The following is a 25,449-nucleotide window of genomic DNA, read 5'->3' on the forward strand; positions in this document are numbered from 1 at the left end:
AATTCAGTTTAGTGATTGTATATCTATGTGTGGCTGCATTTAATAGCTTAAATATTAGTTTAATATGACAATTATTAGTTTCATGCTAGGGCTGAGAAATTAACTGTTTTTCCATTAATTTTTGTACTTCATGGTGTACAAAAAAGAATCAAAAACGATGTTCCTTGTGGCCTTCAATTTCCAAAACCAAAATTTTCCAGGTGTTTTGTTTCTTGAATGCAGTTCCGACTTGATTGTTTGAAAAAAAATAAATAAATAAATAAAATGCAGTTTACTTCCAGCAAAAATGTGGACAAAACAATAACTAAAAATGTCTTACAACTTGGATGGAAACAAAAGTTGACTCAGATGTTACAAGTGCAAAAAGTGGTGGAAAAAAATCATTTTACCACAACCTCCTGTCATCACATCAGACATTTGACAAACAAAAGACGTCCACCACGACGTCCACCAAGACGTCCACCACGTTCTTAAATTATGATTTACAGAATTCAGCATACAGAGCCACAACAATGTCCTGAAATTTTAGTCAAACTCTAACCGTTCAGGCTTGTCTTGTTGTCTTGGAAGAACTGGCCTTGACTCCATTCCCTGCTTGGAAGATATTACAACATGTTACAGACAAATATGCTTTGTCCTAAACCTTCAGTTCTAAACCTTGAGAATCAGAGTCCTGACTGATTCCCAAGGTTTAGAACTGAAGGCCAAGGAAGCTAGGAACAAAGTGTCATTATTTCTCATTTCTTTATTATCAGTGAGCTAGCCAACAATTGGTGTTGTTCACAGAAGACATGTTTGGGTGAAATATCGTCTCTGCTGCCTGGATAATCAGCTTTTGAAACGTCACAATAGCTAACAGACAGCAACAGTCTTCAGTCAGAGGCTTTTCAGACTGACTGCTATCAGAGGTCCGTCCTGCCCACAGCATCACCATTCACAGCGGCTCTTTGAACAATACCAGCTAGAAACATTTAGTTTACTTTTGGGATAAATAAAGCATTTTTGAATTATAATTAATCAAATGTCTTTCCTAAAATGCCCAAATAGTTATTGACAGTTTTTTAAAACTTTTATTTTATAGCATGATGTAAAATATCTACGGTAAATATGACACACACAAAAAAAGCTAATTGTCTGGCGGTAAATACTTCCCCAAATCATATTTATGGATCTTACCAAGCTCCGCCCACAACCGACCCACGTGACAGCAAGTCTCACAAACAAAGCCTGGCAGCGTGTTATTTCTATGTCAACATGACTGGATTAGTGCATCATTTCTACCGGATTTTCACAATATATCAGCTACTACAATGGACAGAGGAACTAACAAGTTCATGTCATCATCTGGGAGGAGGTTACTGGTTTCTCAGTCACAAGCTGGTTGCAAACCTGAGGCCAGCAGGTGTCAGTCAGTTATGGTAGATCTGACATTTGGTTTGATGACGTCAATATGAGAAGCTACAGACTGATAGGAGGAACCAAAGAGCTCTGTAAAAGTAAAGGCAAATCTTCTGAAGTTGGGATATAATTAATTTAATTTCACATAATTACCACGGTAGAAGCCATTTGTTTGTTAAAATTTTATGAAATATATTTGTTCTATTTGATGTTTGTTGTGAATGACGTAAACTCACAAACGATCGAGGTAATTAGTCCAACGTTTAGAAACTACAGCGGCTGTAATGAGCCACAGCAAAGGTAAACAAAGGTAAAATAACCCGAACAGGTGATCATCTCAAAACCACTCTACCTTTTTACTCTCTCTCTCTCTCTGTAGTTTAAGCACACCTGTTACCATGACAACTGCCTGCGCCCCGCAAGATGAGCAAAGATTAGTTAAAAACATAACATTCAGTCCGTTACGATATCAAGTTTCCAGGCTTGATATTTATTTATCGATTATTAATCAGCGCTTCCCTGAACACAGCGACGGTTGATTGACTAGCTGTACTTGGTGCTAACGTGGCTAACACGAGTAACAGTTTAGTCCAAAGCCTTTTCTGCTAAATAAAATCTTTAGTGTATGTCAGATACAGACACATTACATATTGATCTGTTTAGCTAAAGTAAGACTGTGTAGCAGACAGGCTTCAAGGTGTAGAAGTTGTATCAGTTCTGCCTTTATGCTGAACTTAGCTAACGGGAAGCTAAGTGTGTTTGTGAGACGGGCGTGGGCACGTGTCCACGTAGAATGGGCATCAGCCAATGAAAAGCGGCCCCTGTGTTACGGTCCATTGCATATTAAAAGCAGACTGGAAAAGCAGCAGCCCTAAACCAATGAATGAATAGTGTACGCGTCCGTCAGCTCCTCTTCAACCAATCAGAGCGCAGGAGGCGGGCTTTATTTTTTTTAATTTTCCTCCCCTCCAGGGTTTTGTGGGCTCTAGTGTCCCTTATATGAAAGTAGGCTGACAGGAAAGGGGGAAGAAGACCGGGGAAGACATGCGGCAAATATCGCCGGGTCCGGAAATCGAACCCGCGACGGCCGCGTCGAGGACTCGAGGCCTCCAAACGTGGGTCGCGCTGTCCCATACTACGCCGCCACAGGACGCCCCAGGCAGGCTTTATTGACACGAGGTTAGAGTGAGTAGGTCCTGGGAGGCGCGTGTGAAGATAAAGCTGAAATACGATCAATATTTTCGTCTGGAAAATATCTGAACAATGAAATGAGATGACAGGGGAGAAGAAGGTTTGTTCATGTCTTTAAAAACGTTTTTCTCTGTATTTTAGCCGAGAGTTGTTTAAAAACACAGAGAAGCGCCGATCAGCGCCGCCTGGCTCGTGTGTAGAGCAGCTAGAACAAATTCCACAGAAATAGTAGCAGTTTTAACATTTCTGCGGTTCTTGGCAGGTAGTTAAAGCTGGTCAACTGGAATAATACAAGCTGTAAGACTCAATCAGGGTTCCTGTAACAATCGGCTTATTTCTTTTGGAGCGAAAGTGTAAACTTATCATTTAAAGTAAGTGTTTTCAAGTTTCCCAGTTGAGCCAAATGATTCAGATTGTTTGCTTTGGTCTGTTCCTCATTTTCTGCAGAATTACATTTATGTTTTGCCATTATGAAAAAAAATATATATTAGAAATTTTCTTTTCCTCTGTGAGAAGGAACCAGGGTTTTTGGATATTTGTCAGATTTTCTGCTCGGCTTGTCAGATGAAGATGACTAAAAATGACATTAACTCTGTGTTTAATCCCGTGGGGCCAGGCTGAGCTGTCACAGTGATGGAGGGGCCCACAGAGGACAGCCTGTGTGGCAAATGGAGAAACGGCTGCAGATTGGACAGAAACAGGCTGAAGGACATTTTCTCATGGTGAGCAGCGCTCTGTCCGTCTTATCTATAGCTTTTAGTTACTGTGTGTAAAATATTTATTCTTGGACTGTTTTGTCAGATTTATCATGTGTTGCTGGTCCTTTAACTTTTATTCAGATTTTGCATTGTGCTCTGCATGAAAGTAACATATTTGGCAAACTGAAAGGACTTTCCAGCCCTAATGGCCACAGCAAGTGTACATGTTAATGACAGATCTAACACTAACCAAGGAAAGACTTGAACATTTCCTCTTCATAAACACACACCACTTAGAGTTGGTTTGTCACATAAAATCCTAATGAAATACTTGGACGTTTGGTTTTGTAATGGCACCGTGAATGAACAGTTAAAGGGGGTCAATAGTTTTCAAAGTTTTAATTAGCCAAAAATGGCGAGGGAGAGGAAAGTAGCTCAGTTACGCTAGCTTGACTTTGACAACTTAACATGTAGACATGCTGTGGAATTAGGTGCGTTTTGGTTCAGTTAAAGTATAAGGCTACCCAAACACCAACTCTGACAGATCATCAGGAGAGCAGGTGTTTAAAAAAAGCTAATCAACCACCGCTGTGGCAGATTAGCTAATTTAGATTAGCTAACCACAGCAGTAGCCAATCTAATAAGTAATCACAAAATAAACATCAAGCCTGAAAACAGAAAACTGTAACTCTCTCTCTCTGCAGCCGGCTGCTGAAGACCATCGCCATGGGCCAGGTCCTGTCCCTGCTGATCTGTGGGACGGCGGGCAGCTGTCAGTACCTGGCCGATGCCGGGGTGGAGACGCCCATGCTGCAGAGCTTCCTGAACTACGCCCTGCTGCTGCTCACCTACACCCCTACCCTCTGCATCCACCGAGGTCAGAACGACTGCCTGGGAATCTGAGCATCCATAGCAACTTCCTCACTTTGATTTTTAATTTTTTTTTTAAAAACTGGTGCAATTAAAACTTGCCGTTTAATGGAAGAAAACAGAACTGTAGTGATTTATTTACCAGGTAAACCATTTTTGTTTTATTTTTGCTGAATAGTGGATCTGCTCTGTGCGGAAAGTTGTTGCGTTTTTCTGCAAACCTGGGAGAAAATGGCGTCTGCCTGCCAATGTGTTCCTGCAGGTGACGCCAACATCCTGAAGATCCTCAGAACCAAGTGGTGGAAGTATCTGTTGATGGGTCTGGCCGATGTGGAGGCAAACTACATGGTGGTGAAGGCGTATCAGTTCACCACCCTGACCAGCATTCAGGTACGGAGGAAACGCAGGCAGCTGCAGCAAACTGTCGTTATCCGAGGCGCTTCTTTTCAAGTGATGCAGAAAAGTGAAATGATTCACATTTTAAATGAGCCAGAAATCATTTTAACTGAAAAATGTTTCATTTTTATCGCTGAATGTGTTTCCTGTGTTGCGGTTCCAGCTGCTGGACTGCTTCGTGATCCCGGTGCTGATGGTTCTCTCGTGGATCTTCCTGAAGACGCGCTACAGGCCGCTGCACTTCGTAGCCGTGGTGGTGTGCCTGTTGGGGGTGGGGGCCATGGTGGGGGCTGACATCGTAGCCGGGAGGAACCAGGGATCCGGTAAGGACGCTTTCAGTCTGGTGTTTCACTGCTGAAGAGCGATGATGCTGACTCTGGTTAGCTAACAGTGTCCACTCGGTGAAGTGGTGAATCTGCAGCTCTGCTGTGAGATGGTGAAGTAAATTTGGTGAGAAACTCAGAACAAATGAGAGCAGTAACATGGAGACCCAACAGACCGGCACTCTACCCAGGGATTTAAAAGCGCACTTTGGTCAACAGCCCAGTTCTGATATTTTTATCCCTCAAAAATCCGATTTGTCCCACTTCCATATGTGGAACTAAATCAGTTTTATTTCTGAATCTTCAAAGCATCTTTTGAACTTTCAGCATGAAGCAAAAATAACAACTCAAGAGAGATTCTTGGATCAGAAAATTACTTCTCTGTTTTTCTTTAAAAAAAAAAGATGGTTTGTTAAATTGTTTTACTCTGAAGATCTATTTACAATATTTTGGACCGTGATATGATTTTCATTTTGCTTTTATGTTCACTAATTTAATTCCATCTCCTGTGTTTTCTGCTGGACTAAAGGTTTTTATTATCTCCAGTGTTTCTAACTGCCAGTTTTCCCTCCATGCAGAAAGTGATGTGGTTCTGGGTGACGGCTTGGTTCTGCTCAGCTCCGTGCTCTATGCTGTGTCCAACCTGTGCCAGGAGCACACGGTGAAGAATCTGAGCCGGGTCGAGTTCCTGGGAATGATGGGACTGTTTGGGACTCTGATCAGCGGCGTGCAGCTGTAAGTCACTGTTTAAGAGCTTAAGAGCTCCTCCATGTTGGAGCCGTTAGCCTTAATGTTGGAACCGTTAGCCTCCATGTTGGAACCGTTAGCCTTATTGTTGGAACCGTTAGCCTCCATGTTGGAGCTGTTAGCCTTATTGTTGGAGCTTCTGTTTCTACAGCTTTGAGTTTACTCGTCTGCTTTCTGATTTCAGGGCTGCACTAGAAATCAATGCTGTTAAAGCGATAAAATGGGATCTTTACGTCTGTAAGTCAACAGCGTCACCTGAATCTGTGATGGTGCTTCCTGTCTCTGGTTGCTAAGTAACAGCCATACGTTGTTGTCCTGCAGTCATGCTGTTTGCGGTCTATGCCCTGTGTATGTACGCGCTGTATAGCTTCATGCCGGTGGTGGTGAGGCTGACCAGCGCCACGGCCGTCAACCTGTCGCTGCTCACCGCCGACCTGTTCAGCCTGTTCTGCGGCCTTTTCCTTTTCAGCTACCAGGTGAGACCGACTGCCACCGAACGCTGTTAAAGCTTCGCCGTTAGAGACCACCTAGTGTCCATCGCTGGTATTGCATGTTTAGTGCATTAGCTGATACTCAGTGCTGTTACTAAATGGACCTTCTGTCGTCTCCATGTTGTTTCCTGCTCAGTTTTCTGTGCTGTACATCGTCTCGTTCATCATCATCACCGTGGGGTTCATCATGTTCAACGCCGTGCCGACGCTCTCCGCCGTACCGGATGGCGCCGGCCCGCGGGCGCCTGACGCCGCTGCCGATCCAGCCGCCGACCGGCTGCTGGCTGCAGGCGGAGACGCTCAGAGAACCGGAACGGTCGAGATGTTCACGCCTCTCTGATGGAACCAGGTTCTGTAACCGAGGCCAGTTGCTGTTACGAGTTACACCGGATCGTTTTCTGTTCCAAAGCCAGTTTACAGTCCGGGTCACGGACCTTTTTAGTTTTTCCTGTTTCTGAATCGCTGAATTATGTGGCTGTTCCTGTTAAAGAATATTCAATATTCCTGATAGGTTTAGCAGGTCGGACCATCATTACAACCTGACTCTGTTGCTCTGTACTCCTCATTGCACCAGCATGTGGCCCCGTCTCCCCTTCCTGCCTCCAGTAAACTAACCAGTACAGAACCAGTGAGCTGAAGCTGTTACACATTCATTAGTCTTTATTTTTGTAGTTCCATATTAGACTGAGTCTCAGAGATAAAACTGTTTTTAAAATTCTCCAGTCTGCTGATTCTGATCTCCATGCATAAAATATAAACCAGATTCCAAGCTTTAATCAAACAAAATAAAATAATATTTTAATAACTTCTTTAACTATTCCTCTTGTCTTAGCGGGTGCAGAAAGGTAAAAGTTTGTATTTCTCTGGACTATTTCTACATAATCACGTTTCTTACAGTAGACTGGGTAAATTATTGTAAAATAACTTTTTAATTTTTGCCTTAAAATGGGTGAAAGCTGATTTCAGGTTGTTACTAAACATCCTGAAGGACTCGAATACTTTTACCTCCAGAAAGTGAAATACGACCAAAAATGAAACAAAACCGCAAATATTTGAAACCATCTGAAAACTTCCCAAATATTAATTTAGTTTAATACGGATAAACTGATACGACCGGACTGATCTCAGTGTCTGATGGATGGTAATCAATACTTAATAATATTATATTAACCTTTATTTTATTTTAGAGATGCAGCGATATCCAGATTTGTGCCAATATGAATATCTGATATTAAAACAACAACAACTGTTATATTGCCAACATCTGATATCGGATATATTTATCGCCTCTTCTGACCTCATGAATACACAGCCATCCTGCTTCAGTTTAACATCCCAGAATCCTTTGCTGCATCACGACGAGTCACGTGAACAAGCCCCGCTCCTTCATGTGACACAAACAATAAATAAATAAATAAATTTCATCTGTTTATTGGCCCAGTTTCACTCATCGAACCGATACGATGCGTTACAAAATGGCCGATCAGCCGATACTGATGATGTTGACATTGATATTTTGGATGTTCCTATTCTTTTTATATATATATATATATATATATAAATGATACTGATAAATGGTGAACATCGTCTGATGCCAATATATGGTGCATCCCTAAAGCTTTCCAGTTGGACTTCAGCCAGTCTGTATGTTATTTTTAACTCTGAGCTGCATTTTACATGAAGAAACACGTGAATGTTTACCTTCTGCAGCTTTTTATGGTTTTTATTTTGTGAGTCAGAGCTGAAACTTTGTCCACCAAGTGTCCTTTTGTTTCAACTGTGCATCCATAGATTGAAGCTTCGCCACCTGAGGAGGAGATTAAATTAATTTACTGTAAATATCTGGGACTGGATGTAAAAGAGTCTGTCGTCTAAATACCAAATTATTTGCCTTTTGTTGTCGTTACAAGTTCTGTTGTGTTTTGTTATCAATTGACCAAAGATGAAGATGCTGTACATGTTACCATGCCGTCACAGTTTACTGTTTTATTAATAAATTGATTTATTTTATGAAATCTGCAGTCTGTCTCCTGTTCCAACTGATGGGTTTGGTGCCATCTAGTGGTGAGTTTGATGAATTCAGGCTTCAAATCATTTTAGTTTCTTTACTCCGATAATAAATCCATACCTCAGCACATTGTTGGGTTTTTATGTGATTAACTTTAATAAACAACAATAAAGATTCCTCTCAGAGGAAAAGTTTAGAGTCGGAAGAAAAATTTTAATACGAGGACAAAGAGGTTGGTGCAGCGCCACCAAGTGGTGAGAAAATAAGGGATTAGAAGTGGTAAACCCTTGCATCCTAATGCCAGGCCGGATTTTTAAATGACATTTCCCAGAATCCAGCGGGATTCTGACGATCGACGTGTTTTCTGGACTCGTCCTGAGCTGCAGGAACAAACCACGCAGCGCCGGGATGATGCACGTCTGTCTGTCTGCTGCAGTGTTTGCATGCGCTGCAGCTGTCGGCGCTATGGCAAGTCATTGTAGCATTTATCAGAGACCCTCATAACAAGACGACGTCTGGAATCATAACGTCAGTTCAGTTCTGAAATAATTGTTATATTTACGTTCATCTGACGTCCAGGAGCGAATCGAACAGCCAGCAGTGAACCAAAAATCAAACAATGAGAAACGAGTTTTGTTTTTTTAGCTGCACTTATTGAGGCCTAATGGAGCTTTAATTAGTTAGAAATGTCATAATATCATAATCCACAGTTCTGTTTATCCAGAATGTTAATATCATTTCACGTAAGAAGAAACCTGTCGGTCAGGTTTGATATTATTTTAAATCTAAATCTGCCAGGGGTATGAATCATTTTGGCCTCAGGTTGCTTTTCAGGCTTTACCAGAGGAGCTCAAACTCAGCTAAAAGTTTATTTCAGTTATTTTAGGCGGCAGCCTCACATTATGGAAAAATTCATGGGTTAGGATGGCCTAGTCAAAGTCCAGACTGAGACTGTAAGGTGTTCTCCGTCCAACCTGCAGAGAACGGTGGCTATAAGCGCATGCCACACTTTTCAGAATGTCAGTGATTTAAAAGAAGAAGAAGAAGAAACATATGGACGGTGTTGGAACAGGACAAAACGTGAACTACTTCAAGGGGTATGAATACTTTTGGGACGCCTGTACTTTAGTTAAGCTCACACTGAGTTGTTTTTCCACACGATCCATCCACGCGTCCAAGAAACGGAACTTGGTGATCGATGACGTATTGGTTCCAGGGTGTCAGACTAAATGCGGTGACGGCTTGCCATACCGTCTGTGGCCGTCATGGAGGCGCAGCAGAGGCTGTAGCTGGGCAACAAACGCAGGATCCCTCCGCTGCATCGCCTCGTGTCACCAGGACAGGTAAGAAAACAGTTCACTTCTGCACCTGCCACCGAACCGGACCGGACCGAACCGAACCGATCCTGCTGGGATCCGGGGATCAGGCTCGGCGCGGCGGCCCGTCAGCACCGCGGACAGCTCCGGATATCCGGGCCCGAATAACAGAGAATCTGCTCCGTCCTCAGGTCCACGACCGAACCGAACCGAACCGAGCCGAGCCGAACCAGCAGGAGCCGCCAAGATGAAGCACTTCCTCCGGTAAGAATCAAGATGGAGGCTTGAAAAGCAGACGGAACCGAACCGAACCGAACCGAATGGGTTTTACCTGCGCGGCTGACGGGCGAACCGAGAAAATGAAACATCTGATTAATTCATGAACGGAGTTTCTCTGCAGGCGCAGAAAGAGCCGCTCTGCTTAAAGCCCAGCATGTTGGACAGCTTTTTATTTCAGAGGATTTTAGTCCTGGAGAAAAAAAAATCACTCTTTTTTTCAATCTGTTTGTAATTTATTAAACTGGTAAAATCCAGATTATCCTGACTCCATTTCAGGGTCTGTGACTGTTCAGCCTTTGGATGATAAACACCTGAATCAGATTAATGGCTAATGATGAGCGGCGGCCTGAACTGCTGGATGTAAAATAATAAAATCCAGCCGATTTTAGAGGACATGTTTACACTGCTGGCGATTTAAAAGGCATTAAACAGATAACATAACATGACATGACATAACATGACATGACATAACATGACATAACATAGAGGACTTTCAGTTTTTAACCAGAAGCTTAAAATAATTTCAAAATCTGTTTCTGGTCACAATTTTTATTCTAAGTTAGAAGACAGTTATCACTCTAAAGGAAACCTTTAAAATGCTGGAATTTTACATGTTTAGCCACGATGTATTATTTCAATAATAATAATAATAATTTAATAATAATAATAATTATTATTATTTTCTATAATATAAACTATTGCTGCTCTAATCTGCTGCTGATCCTTTTTTGCTGCAGCGCTAAAGCTAACTAGCTAGGCATAAACAGAAGAGACTTCAGCTCTTATTTTAGTTTCTGTTCTTTATTTATAACATGGAGATAAAATAAAATAATATTTATTTCTTTGTCTTTCACTTCTTATCAGTCAGTACTTCAGTTCAAATTGTAAAAACAAACACCCTGTTTTTCTGCATGACGTTTGAAACAGCAGCTTGTCATTTTTTTTTCTTTTAGCTGAATCTGAACCAGGCACGTGCAGAAAGGGGGGCGAAGGCGGCTTGAGCCCCTTTTATCCTTGATGCCCTTTTTGATTATTTTTTTTCATAAAAAAATGTTCACATTTTTTTATAATTTTTATTTTTAATCTGTATGTCAGAAGGCCTGTTTGTGCCCCTCAGCAATAATATTTAGCTAAATATAATAATTTAGTAAAAATAAACTAGTCTGGCTGCCCTCAGTCTAATAATGACTCTCAGAGCCTCCATGTTGTTCAGACTCCGGGTCCATGGTGAGGAGGAGGCGGATCTGTGTCCTCTATCAAATTATGGGCAAGAATATTTTTTCATACACTGGTTTGTAGGTCTGATGTTGATGTTAGAAAAACTGTTTCTATTTATATTTTTATAATCGTCCTCGCTATAGCGGGACAAAACCCGCCTCGCCCATAAACACAGAAATGTTTCAGCTGCAGAGAAACTTCTGACTTTTAACTTCATCATTCTGCTAAAAGCCCGGTTCACTACAGGCAGCTTGAGTCGGTCCACCGACAGATAGAAAGAATATCTGATTTATATCAGACATCCTGATATAAGACACGGTACCGACTGTCACCACGAGTCGCAATGCAGATCAAAGCCCCGGTACCACCTGGTACCACCTGGTACCACCTGGTACCACCTGGTACCACCTGCTTTCTGTTCGCTCTGCTTCTCCTTAACGTTTCTACCAGGCAGGTTAAAGCTGCTGCTGACAGGATCTGGGCTGGAGGTTCACGACTGTAAATAGAACTTATTGCAGAACCTCAAGTGTTAAAGGAAGATTCGGCCCAATTAGAGTTCATGAAATAAACATCAGAGAAAATATTGTAGCAATAATTAGAACCGCAGCAAAAAGCCAAACATGCCACAATGAAATTAATCAAAATGTCTCCAAAGCATCGGCGGACTGACAGGAGCCACCAGGGGATTCCAGGTAGATTCCAGGTAGATTCCAGGTAGATTCCAGAGATGTGCATTGCAGCAGCTGTTCCTCCAGGGCCGGCCCAAAGTAATATGGGGCCTTAGACAGAACCCCCCTCCCTCCAGAACCCGTCCTACTAAGAACCTCCGCATGACTAACGTTTAAATGTCGATCAGGTGAATCTGTGAGAAGGAGACCAGGTTTATTGGCCCAGTTTAAAATCAATCACTGATTATTGGTTATTTGCTGTGATGTATTTGTGAACAAACCCAATTCAAACACAAAGATTACACCATATTGTAGCCATGGTAACGCAACAATCAAACTATCAAGATGATTCTTTAAACTTTTACAAAGTGAACGTCCTAATTAAATCCTAAATGTACTATTTATTTTTCTCAGCTGAATGCATTAAATAAAATGTAATAACATTGTCATTCTCTATAAATGATGCTACAGGTTTAGTTCTACAGTCTGTGTTATAATTAAACCATTTCTAGGGGCCCCTGAGTGTCTGGAGGCCCCTGAATGTCTGGAGGCCCCTGAATGGCCCCCATCAGCAGCTACTCAGTTTTCTTTGCCTTGATATCCCAGTCTTATAATTCTAGATCTGGAAGTTTAACATCAAACTATTATATAGAGTTAACCCCTGTGAGCTTTTTGATCTATAAATCAGTCTGCAGCCAGGTTGTTCTAGAGGTTAAATAGATATTATTAGGGATTAATTAGTAAAATGGCAGCAAATTTTCTTATTTCATAACTTCATAACCTTTGACCTTCCCTCCTCTGGTCTGTTTAACAGCTACAGTCTCAGATCAGCTCAGATCTCCAGGACTGTCAGCAGCAGAAACAGAAACTTTATACCTGTTGGGGAAAATATAGACTAGATTTGCTTTGCATTTCCCCACATGATGGCGATGATACAGTAGGAACCAATTAGATTCTTGATTAATATGGGTCGTTGCTATGTTGTTGTACAGAGTTTTTGTTCAATGTGCCCCTTTTTTAAATTTGAGCCCCTGACCCTCCATAGGTGAACCGCGAGTCACAATGCAGATCAAAGCCCCGGTACCACCTGGTACCACCTGCTCTTGTTCTCTTGTTCTTACAGCAAGAGTTCAGACCAGGTCTGAACTCTTGCTGTAAGAACTGAAATCATTTCAGTGAGTTAACGACTGCAGGCCGTTGTTCAGATTTGCAGCTCGTTTCGATGCCGTTTATCTGCTGAGAGTTTAGAACGAAGTGCCAGGATGTGGAACTGGTTGGAGTCAGAATCCCGTTTTCCTTTTTGCTCGCCGCTCGTTTTTCCCCTGGAGGTGAACAGGAAGCAACTGAGTCTGTCTGGGCCGTTTTTGCACGCAGCTCTGCTCCTGCAGCAGCTCTAGTCCTGCTGGGCCGTTCGGCTCAGGCTGATCTGGACGTGAAGACGGTTTTCTCTGTTTCTAACATGCAGACGTGATTCTTCTCCGGCTGCTGGAGGTTTTTCTCCCTGCAGGCTGACAGAAATAACCAGAGGTCTGCTGCTGCACGGCGGTCCGGCAACGTCTCTGCTTTCCTGCCAGATTCTCTCTGTTTCCTAACTCCGATCTCATTACAAACAGAAATAAATTCACTTCAGTTTGTCTTCTTTATCCTGTTTTTGAAAACAGATCCAGTTCACATCCAGTGATTCGGAATCCAAACCAGTTATAGGTTTAATCAATAAATCACGTGATAGATTAAAACTAACATTTGGATGATTTATCATGTTTCTCTTTCTACCAAATATTGGATGATAAAAGTTTTCAGTCTGGTGTTTTGGTCTCAACTAAAACTATTTTTTTTGAAGACTTTAAAATCCACTTCATTTGTTTTTTTATTTGTATTTTGAATATTTGAAATGTCTTCCAGTTCTAATGCTTATTAGAATTTACACTTGGTTGATATTTGAGAATGAGTATTTGTCTTATTATGCATTACCATTTCATTACTGGAAAATCATCTCAAAACAACAATATTATCGTTTGTCGCAATAACTCCTGGGACGATTTATCGTCTGGCTGCATTTGTTATCGAGACAGGGATAGTAAGAGCTAAGATTCAGATGTGAGGAGAACTTTTGAAACTTGATTTTTATTCAGAGGTTTTAGCAAAAATTAGAGAAAAATAAGTTTATTCGTATTCGGTGCGGTTAAAATCTCTTTATGTAAAGATAGAGGAACAGTGTGAAAGGCTTCTGTAAATTTTTCATTTCAGAAGTCAAACGTTTCTACATTTTTTATCATTTCTAAATTTTTTATGCTCATTTTAGTGAAAACATTCATATTTGTCATATTTTTTCCAGACAGCAAGCAGTAAAGGACTTTTTTACGTATCTGGATAAACTTGGATCGGTAAAGATCTAGAATCTGGATCGTCCAGATTTACCACAGAAAAATGTTTCAATCCACAAACTTTAAAAATGAAGGATTTCCAGAGTTTGTAGGAAATCTGAACTCAACCCAGTTCAGAAATTTTTGGTCAGGAGTAAAAACATCTTCAGACTAAAAAAAACAAACCATTGAATCTTCATATGTTTGTAACAAAAAAAACCAGCTAAAATATTGAACAATCTTAATGTTATTATGTAACAAATGAATTGTAATTTTCACCTTTTAAACATGAAATAATGATCAAATCTGTAGACTCAGATTCTGCCTGTGTTTTGTGTATTTTTTTGTTCCTCATCTGCAGAGTGGTGACCCAGTTCTTCGTCTTCCTCTACTGTAAATGTCTGTGGCGAGGCCTGAAGTTCGTCACCAGGAAGTTTACGGGCCGCTGTGAGCTGCAGAGGATCTGCTACGGCAACAAGCCGGGAGCGCGCAGGACTCTGAAGATAGGTGGGCCGCCGCCGCGGTGCCTGCACGCATGCTGCCCCTGCACGCATGCTGCCCCTGCACGCATGCTACCCCTGCACGCATGCTACCCCTGCACGCATGCTGCCCCTGCACGCATGCTGCCCCTGCACGCATGCTGCCCCTGCGCACCGTCAACGGATGCTGCCCCTGTCATACCTGCAGGCTGCCTGATTCTTTAACGTCACATGAAAACAGGAAACCAACGTCTGCAGTGAAAGATTCCCTCATGTTTAGAACCTGTTCTGACTTCATTACTGTAGGTTCAGAAATGAATCCATTAATAACCTGGAACAGCAGCTACAGAGGTCAGAGGTCAGGAGGTATTCACCACATTTCTATGTTTAAAGTAAGAGTATCATGTAAAATTTACTTTTTTAATATTTCCATCATATTAGAATGTTATTCCCTCATCAAAAACAAACCTGCAGTGTTGCTTTGATTCTTTCATGATTGAGAAATCCTTAATCGCCATGGCAACCACACAGCTGTTTAAACGCCTGGGTGAACCTAGCCCCGCCCTCAAGGCGCAGCTCCTCCCCCCCTCAGCTCCGCTAGACTAGCCAGCAGCAATTAGCAAACATCTGAAGTTTGCTAACGTCTACCTTTCAGCTGCTGCTCAGAGCAGCGCTGGTAAAAACGTTAAAGCGTCAATATAGGAGCCATGTTGGGATGACTTCCTGGAGGCGGAGCTTCAGGAAGAGCAGTAGTTTCTTAAAGAGACAGAGACCCAATTTCAAGGAGTTAAATCTGGAAGTGAAATAAGTTTTAAGTCATATTAGATATATGTAACATTTTTATAACCACTGAACGTAACACAGTTACTGGATTTGCTATAAAATGGCAAATCCAGTAACTATATAACTAATACATAAAACATAAAACTGACAGGAGTAAAAACAAGAAGATGTTTTTAAATCAAGATTTTATTTTAAATTTTTTTAAAAAAGCTCCAACCAACCCTGAATATTGAGTGAAAACTGAATCTCTGTTTCTGTCTCTACTGTTTGGAAAATTCAGTTTTAAAATCCTGATCCCCGTCTGACTGGCATTAATAGGATAATAATTAGTTATTTGGTCTTCTCATCATTTTTACTAACGCTGTTCAACGTTCTCCTTTCAGAGTCGTCCCTGCGTTACTCCAAGTATGAGGTACCAGTCTGCTGTCGGCACCATGTTGGATAAATAAGCCCACCTGTTCTCCACCTGTTCTCCTTCACCCTCTCCCTCTTCTCTTCCTGTGCAGCTGCTGCGGTCGGCCCTCAGCGTCCATCCTGACCAGGTGGAGAAGACCATCGACGACATCATGGCCCTGAAGAAGATCAACCCGGACACCAACCCGCAGTACGACTCTGTTTTATCCTGAGCGTAGTGGTAACTGAGGTCAGAGGTCACCCCGCCTGTCTCTGTGCCTCCAGGCTGGGCGTCTCGCTGCAGGCCAGCCTGCTGCAGATCGTGGGCTACCGGAGTCTGATGGCCGAGGTGGAGAAGCTCCGCAGGGAGCCGTACGACTCTGAGAACGCCGAGCATGAGAGCATGCTGATGAAGGTACAGCAGTCTGCTGGGAAAACCCAGAATGAGGAGAGGAAATATTCAATTAGCTTGTTAGTTATATAAACCAGTATCGCTGCACCTTTAAAGTATTTGGGAAAGCCCAGATGATGATGTCATGGCTTTGCGAGCTTCTGGTTCTGTGTTGTAGCTGTGGAAGGAGCTGCGTCCCGACACGCCCCTCACCGGACGCATCTCCAAGCAGTGGTGTGAAATCGGTTTCCAAGGCAACGATCCCAAGACTGACTTCAGAGGGATGGGCCTGCTGGGACTGCAGAACCTGCTGTAAGCTCAGAACCAAGAAACCAACAAACTGTCACAATACGAGGCGCCACCTGGAAACATTTCAAATTAATTAGAGGCAAAAACTGGAGGTTATTCACTAAAGTCACGTTTGTGTTATTCATCCATTTATGAATGTCACTGTTAGCTACATAAATATTTAGCTTACAAGCTAAATTAGCTAGCTCAGAGCTAAATCTCTGAGCTAAATATTGAGCTAGCCATCTAGCTAGCTCAATATTTAGCTAGCTAAGACTTTTTAGCTAGATATTAAGCTACAAACTAGATATCTAGTTTTAAACTTTGTGAACTAAATTGTAGCTTGCTAACTAAATATTTATCCTCAAACTAAATATTTAGCTCTGAGTTAAAGCTTTTAGTTGGGGCTTGCTAATTAAATAATTAGCTTCCCGCTAAATATTAAGGTTGGAGCTAAATATTTAGCTGGTAGACTAAATAATTATCTTACTAATGAAATATTTAGTTTCTGTGACATTTATAAATGAGTGAAAACAGTGAGAGGCTGACAGTTTTCCTCTTATAACAGGCAAATTTACTGAAATTATTGCTGCTAATTCTTCCTGTGTTTTTTTTTTTTTTTTTTACAAACGGCTCCTGTTAGTTTATAGCTGTTAATCTGAAAGCACGCTAACTCGTTGTTGGTTTGCAGAGGAAGCTAGCTGCAGTGTTTGCCTTGCTGAGCGTCTGTCCACCTGCTCTGGATCTCTGCAGGTATTTTGCAGAACATGACAGAGCCGCGGCGCTGCAGATGCTCCAGGACTCACTGCAGCCAAAGCACAAGTACGTTGGCGTGACGTTTCCTGACCTGAGATCAGTCTGTGTTACTGGCTAGTTAAAGTCAGACCAGCCGCCGCTAGCCTCCATCTCTCTGCCTGCTTTGCTCCATGCCATCGCTGCCTCACTGTTCTCTTGACTGCTGCTGCTTCTCACTGACTCGTCTCATTTCTCAAATGAAGATTCTTCTGTTTGTTTTGCTCTCCACCTTCATTTCTGCGCACTCCTTTACTTTCTGTCCATCTAGGAGTTCTCACAGAAAGCCCAGGTACTGACCTCCACTTTCATTCACTTGCATTGACCTTTCATTGATTTGTCCTTCAGGGTCAAGTTTCATATAGATGAACTGCATTTAAATAGTTTCTCTGTTACTTAAAGGTCTAAAGTTTAAAAAAAGAAAGCTGTAAAATAAAATTGTTTTGTTTCTGCATTCTGTCACATTTCAATGTTTCAGAGCATCAAATAAATGTTGATATCAGACAAAGAATAATAATAATAATAATCTGGCCTGATTGTTACCATCTTTGTTAGCTAACAGGTTAAAGTTTATGGTGTTTGTGTTTTTATTTGACCCCCTGAAGCCAGAAAAGTTTCAGCAGATAGAAAATAACATTAAAACAGCAAAGCTGGTATAGAAACAAGAGGTCTCACTCTGACATAAACTCTTAGTTTTGTCTCTGGTGCGTTTTTGGTTAAAAACCAAATGTTTGTTCTTCACTCACTGCATGCAGAACAAACTAGGAGTACAAATTACAATGTAGTAAAAATACTCCTGAAAGTATTTTTTTTTCCTGAGTAAATGTAGCTGGTAACTTCTTGCCTCAGGTTTATATTTGTTTGATATTGAAATCATCTGAAGCCTTAAATGTGACAAAAAAGCAAAAAAAACCCCCCAAAAAAACGGAATCACTTTTTCCCATGTCTGTTTGGTTTTTCAGTTGAAAATTAATTCTGGGTCTGCTGATGCAGCCGCAGCTCAAAATGTGGCTTTTATTTGATCAGAACCTCTGAGACTTTATTAGATTATTTATACTTGTATTTATTAGCTCATGTTGCATCATTTAAACGATGCAACATGTCACAGTGTCACAGTTACGACACATCTGTGAACCAGCTCATGTAAAGCAGTTTACAGTGTGTGTGTGTGTGTTTGTGTGTGTGTGTGTGCTGCTTCCCACCGTGACTCACAGCGTGTCGTCCACAGTGAGCTGAACCAGCCTGACTGGGAGCAGAAGGTCCCTGACAAAGCCATCGGGTGAGTCTCTGTGAGTCAGTGGAGCGGATATGAGCGGTTAGTGTCTTACCCGCAGGTTCAGCTCGACTGGTTCAAGCTTTTCAAATGTTTTAACTGATTAATCAATCAGTTAAGTTTATTTTATATAGCACATTACAGCAACAAAGTGCTTTACATCATAAAAACACAAAAATAAAAAGTCACAAAAACATCATACAGTCATAGATTTGAGAACAAAATTTGGATTTAATTAATGAGCCGTTAATTATGGTTCAAAAGCAACTCTAAATGAACTCAGTGTTTCAGCATCTCTGCAGTTTTCTAGAAGTTTGTCCTTCACATTACGTTGGTCTGTCACAACAAATAAAAACAATAAATAACATTGTTTTTGGTTGTAATGTGATAAAATATGAAAAGTTTACTGGCTCCAGAGGTGGCAGAGTTCCCAAATTTTATACTCAACCAACAGCAAAAAGTAGCCAAGAAATGACTCAAATCAGAGTTAAAAGGTATTTGGTAAAAAGTCTGCTCAAGTACTGATAACTGATCAAATCATCAATCATTTAGTATTAAAAAAATTACACAATCAGATGGACCAAAATATAAAATTAAGTGGAAATTTTGGTGTTTTAAGGACAAAAATGACAATAATTCATATAAGGAACCAAAAAATGAAATCAGGCAAAAATAAATAAATAAAATTCTTTCAGTAAAAAAACTTTGAAACTTTAATAAAAACTGCAGGTGTGTGTTTGTGTCTGGTGAGTTTCTGGTTAAAACATGTTTGTTTTTCATTCAGTGGGTAGGAAATCCACACATTTCTTCCAGTAGGAGTAGAAATACTTCATAATAACATTACTCAAGTGAAAATAAAAAGTACATGGTAGAAAAAATGCTCCTAAGAGTAAATGTTTTTTTAAAAAGTTACTCAAGTAAATATAATTAGTACCCAGCTCTGACAGGGTGTGAATGTTTCTGAAAGGGTCGGTGGGTTCAGGGAACCTGAAGGTTTGGGGAACAAACAGCTCGGCTGGACCGGAGTTCAGCTGCAGACTCTGATCAGACAGAATGTTCTGCTTAAAGTTTACTGGTCCAAACTTTCGGTTCTGATCCTGTGATCGTGGCTCACCGTCTGTTGTTTCCGTCCAGATATTCGTTCGCCATCGTGGGCATCAACATCACGGACCTGGCCTACTCGCTGCTGGTGAGCGGCGCCCTGAAGACCCACCTGTACAACGTGGCGCCGGAGATGGCCGGCCTGCAGCACTTCCAGCAGATCTTCTGTGAGCACCCACACCAACAACTCAACATTTAATTAAAGAGCTAAAGACAAATAACATTTTAACAACGAGAACAAAAACATTGAAGACCAAAACTGAAAAATGTAACAAAAAAGTAGTCATCTTGTTAGAAAAACCACATTTTGGCTCATAATTGCCGTAATAACCAAGTTGTTATGTTGGCTAGATTAATGTTTAGTTCGACATAAATATTTAGCTTGCTAATCCAATCAAGCTAAATATTTAGATTACTAACTAAATATTTAATGAGCTAAATATTTAATTAGAAAGATTTAGCTCATTAAAGCTGGTAAATATTTAGTTATCTTTCCAATTAAATGTTTCGCTTGAAACAAGATATTTACTTAGCGTGTCAAATTTTAGCCTCAAATGAAACGCTTAGCTTGCTGGCTGTATATTATAAGTATGGAGCTAAATGTTTAGTTAGGAAACTGAATATTTAGCTCTAAACCAAGTAATTAGCTAATATTTAGTTTGAAGCTAAATAAATAGCCTCAAACTAAACATTTATCTTGCTTATTAAATATTTAGTTTTGAAACATTGATCTTTGGAAATGAATGATGGTGAAAATATGATGTTTAAAAACTAACCCCATTTTTTCCTTCACCCATTCATCCATCCATCCATCCATAGGTTACCTGATGCAGGAGTTCCAGCGGTTCTGGATCGAGGAGGATCCCAGTGACATCATGGAGTTCAACCGGGTCCGCTCCAAGTTCCACCGGCGGATCCTGCGGCAGCTGAAGAACCCGGACATGGCTCTGTGCCCCCACTTCTCCGCCTCCGACCTCCACCTGGTCAACCTGTGACCCCCCGTCCCCCAGGCGACCTCCAGCGGGTCGGCGAAGCGTCACGCTGATGGTTCCTCGACCCGCTGGAGGCGTTTCCCAGCTAGCGTCATGGCGTCACTGCCAGCAGCTCACCGTCCCCGGCGCTCCGCCTGCTCCTGGTCGCCCTCAGGCCTCCACATCGTCTGCATGTCAGGCTGACACGTGTGTCCACATGAAAACTCACAGCAACACCAGAACCTGGGCCAGCAGGTGGCGAGAATTGACCGAAGAAGTAAAAATATCACACAGGAAGTTGATCCTGAGAGTTCAGTGGAGCCCCGCCTATTTTTAGTGTTCACCCATTTTTCTGTGAGACGTAACTACAAATAATTCATGGATTGTTTTGTACAGTAAAATCCTCGTAAATTATCACAAACAAAATGCAAATCAGCATTTATTTTCCTGGCTGCTGATTGGCTTAACCCCTCAGAGCAGAGAGATAAGGAAGACTGTAAATGTTAGCTTCTGCTGTAGCGCTAGCTTGGTTTTTACTGTGCGTATTAATCCATATTCAGGTATATTTGATGTGTGAAGTGTTAGATTAGGCAGTTCTAAATGTTTAGAGGTATTCAGATATTTTCTCACGTCCTCTAACTGCGGGGCTCCACTGCAACTTATCATTCTCCCAAACGACGAAGCTAATCTTTTATTTGAATTACTTTAATTAGTGGCAGAGACGTGCAAGCGTCGCAATGCAAACTCCAAAACACACAAACAACAAAAGCAAAAAAACAAATGTGACGGAGAAACGCTGCCAACCCCCCCAAAAAACAAAAAACAAAAATGAAGTCCTCCAGACCACTAGGGGGAGTCTGGAGTCTGTAATGTTACCTGCCTAATTCTACATAGCACACCTTTTCATTCTTCCTCCGTCTTTCACCTGGACATCCCGTCTTTCTTTGTGTGTTTTGCTGTTTGCTGTGCATTTGCACCTTGTCTTTGGCCAAAAACCACAAGCCATTTCTCCTGCTGGCCTAGCGTGTTTGTTTTGGTTGTATTTACCCAGAATGCCCTGTGCTGCAGTCCACTTCCTGCTTTTGGAGCGGTCTGCAGTCCGCTTGGTGTTCTCATAAGTATTCAAACCGATCCAGAGTTCACTTTAACCAAGCCCAGATCGAGGTTTGGAGGACCAGAGTTAGCTTAGCGTTCACACCTCACCAACAGAACTGGACTTTAAACACATTAAAGAACTTTAAAAAAAAAAAAAAATCCAGATTTTAGCACAGATCTCTGTGGTCCACTTCAACAGAAATAAGTTTAACAACAAAAAATGCTCAGTTAGCTGTTAGCATGTGGACGAGAAGTTCAAACACAGCAGAAAGTGTGGAAAGTATCTGTTAGGGTGGAGTTAGCCTCGTGCTAAAGCCAGGTGCAGATGCTATAATCTGGTTATTTCCCTGAATCAGTTTGATCTTTCAGTCTCTTTGACCTTGAATCAGTTTGACCTTTCAGTCAGTTTGACCTTCCCGTCTCATTCACTGCCTCCGGCTGCAGCTCAGACCACCAGCATCAGGACGACCTTGGCGATTGTAGCTGCTTCTCTCCGTTTCATCGTTGCTTTAAGGAATCGTGTTGATTGTATCGCAGCCGTTTCACCTCAGACATGAACATTTTCATCATTTCATCCGTAAAAGCCGTCTGTTGGGATGTTGACGTGCCGTTAGCGACGCGTTTTGTGTTCAGATGTTTCTGACGTAGTTAGAGGAAAAGCTCCTGGTGGTTTTATGAACTTAAGGAGCTGCTTCACCTTGTATCTGTATTATTGAAACTGCCATAGATTGTAATTGACATTTTCTGGACACTTGAACACGAGGGACGTCTTCTTGCCAAAAACACTCAGCAGCAGTTAGTTTGTAGCTCAATATTAAACACAAAACAACAACAAAAAAACGCTAAATGGTGTTGAAATATTTCAATATGAAAGTTGAATCACTTATAAATATTTCACATTTCAGAGTTTTTGCACATTTTCTTCTGTTCTGAATGTTTGAATCTGTTTCATTTCCTGAATGTTTCTATAGTTGTTTCAACCAAAGCAATAATTTCCTTTGGTTTCTGTAAACGCGCCGCGCGTGCCTGCTTGTTTCGCTTTGTGGGTCGGAGCTGAAGGTCAGGCTGCTGCACACACACCAAGAGGTCAAAGGTTAAACAAACCTGTTCTAGTCACCGTCTCTCCGGTGTGCATATCTTCAGATAAGATATTTTAAAAAACGTGTTAAAAGTTATCAAATTAGAATTTGTTAGAACTTAAACTAGTCAAGCTGTCAAATCTACAATAGTCCTTAATGCAAATACTAAACATTCAATCAGATGGACGTTAAGATATTAAAAGTACTTTTTGAATATTTAAACACAGAGATCCAAAGGTCTATTAAGAGCAAAAAATAAAAACTTAATAAAATGTAAGGATAAGTTTAACTGGGTCACTTTCTTACTTTATTTTGTTTATTTACTCTGGAGGAACGTAGTTTTAACTGGAACCATGTAAATAAGATAAATCAGGACTTCAGAGTTAAAGTTTAATCATGTTCCAAAGTGATAGCTTGGTGGTCACGTGGAGCTGTTAGCAGTCAGTATCTTACCTGCAGCAGATGGAAATGTTAGCTTGACTCGCCAAGTTTCTCCAAACTGAATCTGTTTATTTCTCCAGAAATCATTAAAAACAAAAAAACTAAATTAAACATTTAAATCTTTATACTTTCACTACTGGGTGTCAGAAACAACCAAAGATTGTTAAACCTTTCAGTTTATTTTTTACATTTCTCATCTTGATATTTTTATGACCCTTCAGCTTTGACAGTCATTAATCTGAAATAATAAATGAGTTTTATTCAGACTAAAGAGTCGTAAACGTCCCGTTTATTGGCTCAGCAGCAGTTTGATTGTCTCAGCTCTAAGTTGCTCTAAGTTGCACATTTCCTTTAAGGTCGTTGCTTTGCTTTAATATTCATCACCACGGTGTGAAAATCCTTAAAATGTACAGCATCAATGTTTACTGCCACTGCTGGTTGTTTGGGTCGAGTTGAAGCTTTTAGTCGGTGTTTAGCAGCCGCTGAATGTTTCTGATTTCACCTCGTTCTGCCGCCTTGCTTTGCTCCAAACTATTTTAGGTTAATCTGGTAATCTGTGGCATTCCACTGTAATCTAGATGAATTTAGGCTCCAGTATTCTGCTTTAATCTGCATGGATGTTTTCATTCTGTATGCTTCACTAAAGTACTGTAACGGTAATTGTAACTGTGGATTTAATTTGTCTGTGCTGTACTTTTAGAAACATTAATAAAAATTAAATGTCAGTTAAATTTGGCTTGTTGTCTTTTTGTTTCTGTTTTCTGTTATTGATATAATAATAATGTGTCAAAGTGTCAGGAGTAAGAAGCTTTAGCATTCATTTAGATGTTTGGTCATAATAAACAAACACAGCTGCTCATTATTTTTCTTAAATTAGGTCAAAGGTCAGAATCTTGAATTGACGTAATTTATTCTACCAGGTAAAAGCAGCAGCAGCGAGTTTTTTGTTGTATTTTTGAAGAGTTGTGATGATTTATTTGGACCTTTTTGAATTTCAGTGACCAGCAGAGGGCAGCAAACTCACACAAAATTGAACATGGTTGAACTGAGAGGGAAAGAAATAATACAACTTCAAGGTGTAAGAGTCATTATTTTAGTGAAATTATCCGATTTCTAAAAGCTTGACAAAATGTAATAATTTTTTTAAAAGCAGATGTTAAAAAGACAAACACTAACAGGAGAGTCTAAGCCGAAGCGCCGAGAGGACAGAAACTGAAAATTTTAGTTTGGCTTCAAGAGCAGATATCTTCACACACTTAAATTAAGAGACACAAAAAACGTAAAAGTTAATATATAAGCTTGTTTAAACGTAACAATGATTGAATATAGATTTAAATAAGTAATAATTTCACTTAAAACAAGAAAAGTCTGTTCTAAGACTTTTTAAATCTATATTCAAAATTATGAACTTAAAAACGCTTTTATATCTTACTGAAAAGTTTAATTTTAAGTTAGTTCTGTTAGTACTGCTATCTGTGTTTGCATTGACCATAATTACACAATTTGACATTTTGAAAGTAACTTTGCAAATACTTAATTTGAAGCTAAATATTTTGCTTTCAAATTGAATATTTAGCTCCAAATTAAATATTTGGCTTACAAACTAAATATTTAGCTTGTGAATTAAATATTTAGATTGGAACTCTGATATTAAAAATGTAGAAATAAAACGGTGAAGATATGACTTAGAGAAATGAACACGCACCTTTTATTGGGTAACTTTACACACCGCGCCCTGTAGTTTTCCTCTTGCTTCCTAATGAAGTTTAACGTCCTGATTTAAAGTTGCAGCTAGCTAGTACTAAACTCCGCAGTTAGCTCCCAGTTAGCTCCCAGTTAGCTCCATGCTGGGAGTCTCCCGGCCTGCTGGGCCGCTTCTCTGACAGCCAGTCAGTGTTTCGGTTTGTTTCGTGACCCCAGAGGGCCGCGCAGGCCGCGTTGTGTCACCATAGCAACATGAGCAAAGCCGCGGATTAGCGGCAGGCGAACTGGTGTAATGAGAGTCAGTCAGAGCCGCGGGGCGGAGCTCCAGTCCTCCGCTGAAGTCAGCGACTCCTCGGTTTACTGACCCGAACACGAAAGCAGCGAGGAGAACAGCGCTGCGGGTTTTAGGCCTTTCCGTGCTGACGGCTTTGCTTCAGCGGAAAACTGGCGGACTGGGACGGTCCTTGTTAGCAGGGCCGACCCAAGCCTTTTGGGGCCCTGGGCAGATTTTCGTTTGGGGCCCCCTTTGCCAACATGTCAACAGCAGAAGCCTCATCATTCCTGAGCTACTCTACATGTGTAACATACCTGCTAGCATTAGCATAGTTTGTTATTAGCTTACATCACATCAGTGTTATCATGGCTGATGACTTTAACCTTGCAGGAGTAACAAACCTCTCCTGTTTTCACAGG

General features: G+C 41.0%; 2 protein-coding genes across 3 annotated transcripts; both read left to right on the forward strand.

Moving 5' to 3' along the window:
• The first annotated feature begins 2,447 nt into the window (after positions 1 to 2,447).
• Positions 2,448 to 8,129, forward strand: LOC102236299 (solute carrier family 35 member F2-like). Of its 2 annotated transcripts, none has more exons than XM_005817090.3 (9): positions 2,448 to 2,689; positions 3,206 to 3,311; positions 3,992 to 4,164; positions 4,420 to 4,547; positions 4,717 to 4,876; positions 5,455 to 5,611; positions 5,808 to 5,860; positions 5,945 to 6,099; positions 6,251 to 8,129. In XM_005817090.3, exons 2-9 carry the CDS (start codon positions 3,223 to 3,225, stop codon positions 6,452 to 6,454), a joined length of 1,119 nt encoding a protein of 372 aa, XP_005817147.1. In that variant the 5' UTR covers positions 2,448 to 2,689; positions 3,206 to 3,222; the 3' UTR covers positions 6,455 to 8,129. The 2 variants fall into 2 exon arrangements, with proteins under 2 accessions (XP_005817147.1, XP_023198115.1); XM_023342347.1 differs by having other exon boundaries at positions 2,448 to 2,577.
• A 1,219-nt stretch (positions 8,130 to 9,348) lies between these two features.
• elmod1 (ELMO domain containing 1) lies at positions 9,349 to 23,783 on the forward strand. Its single transcript, XM_023342346.1, has 11 exons — positions 9,349 to 9,465; positions 9,630 to 9,702; positions 14,328 to 14,473; positions 15,612 to 15,640; positions 15,735 to 15,832; positions 15,907 to 16,036; positions 16,191 to 16,324; positions 17,054 to 17,122; positions 18,321 to 18,371; positions 19,500 to 19,633; positions 20,286 to 23,783. Exons 2-11 carry the CDS (start codon positions 9,686 to 9,688, stop codon positions 20,459 to 20,461), a joined length of 984 nt encoding a protein of 327 aa, XP_023198114.1. The 5' UTR covers positions 9,349 to 9,465; positions 9,630 to 9,685; the 3' UTR covers positions 20,462 to 23,783.
• The last annotated feature ends 1,666 nt before the right edge of the window (positions 23,784 to 25,449 follow it).

This window comes from Xiphophorus maculatus, chromosome 11 (assembly GCF_002775205.1).
Source record: "Xiphophorus maculatus strain JP 163 A chromosome 11, X_maculatus-5.0-male, whole genome shotgun sequence".
Taxonomy (NCBI): Eukaryota; Metazoa; Chordata; class Actinopteri; order Cyprinodontiformes; family Poeciliidae; genus Xiphophorus; species Xiphophorus maculatus.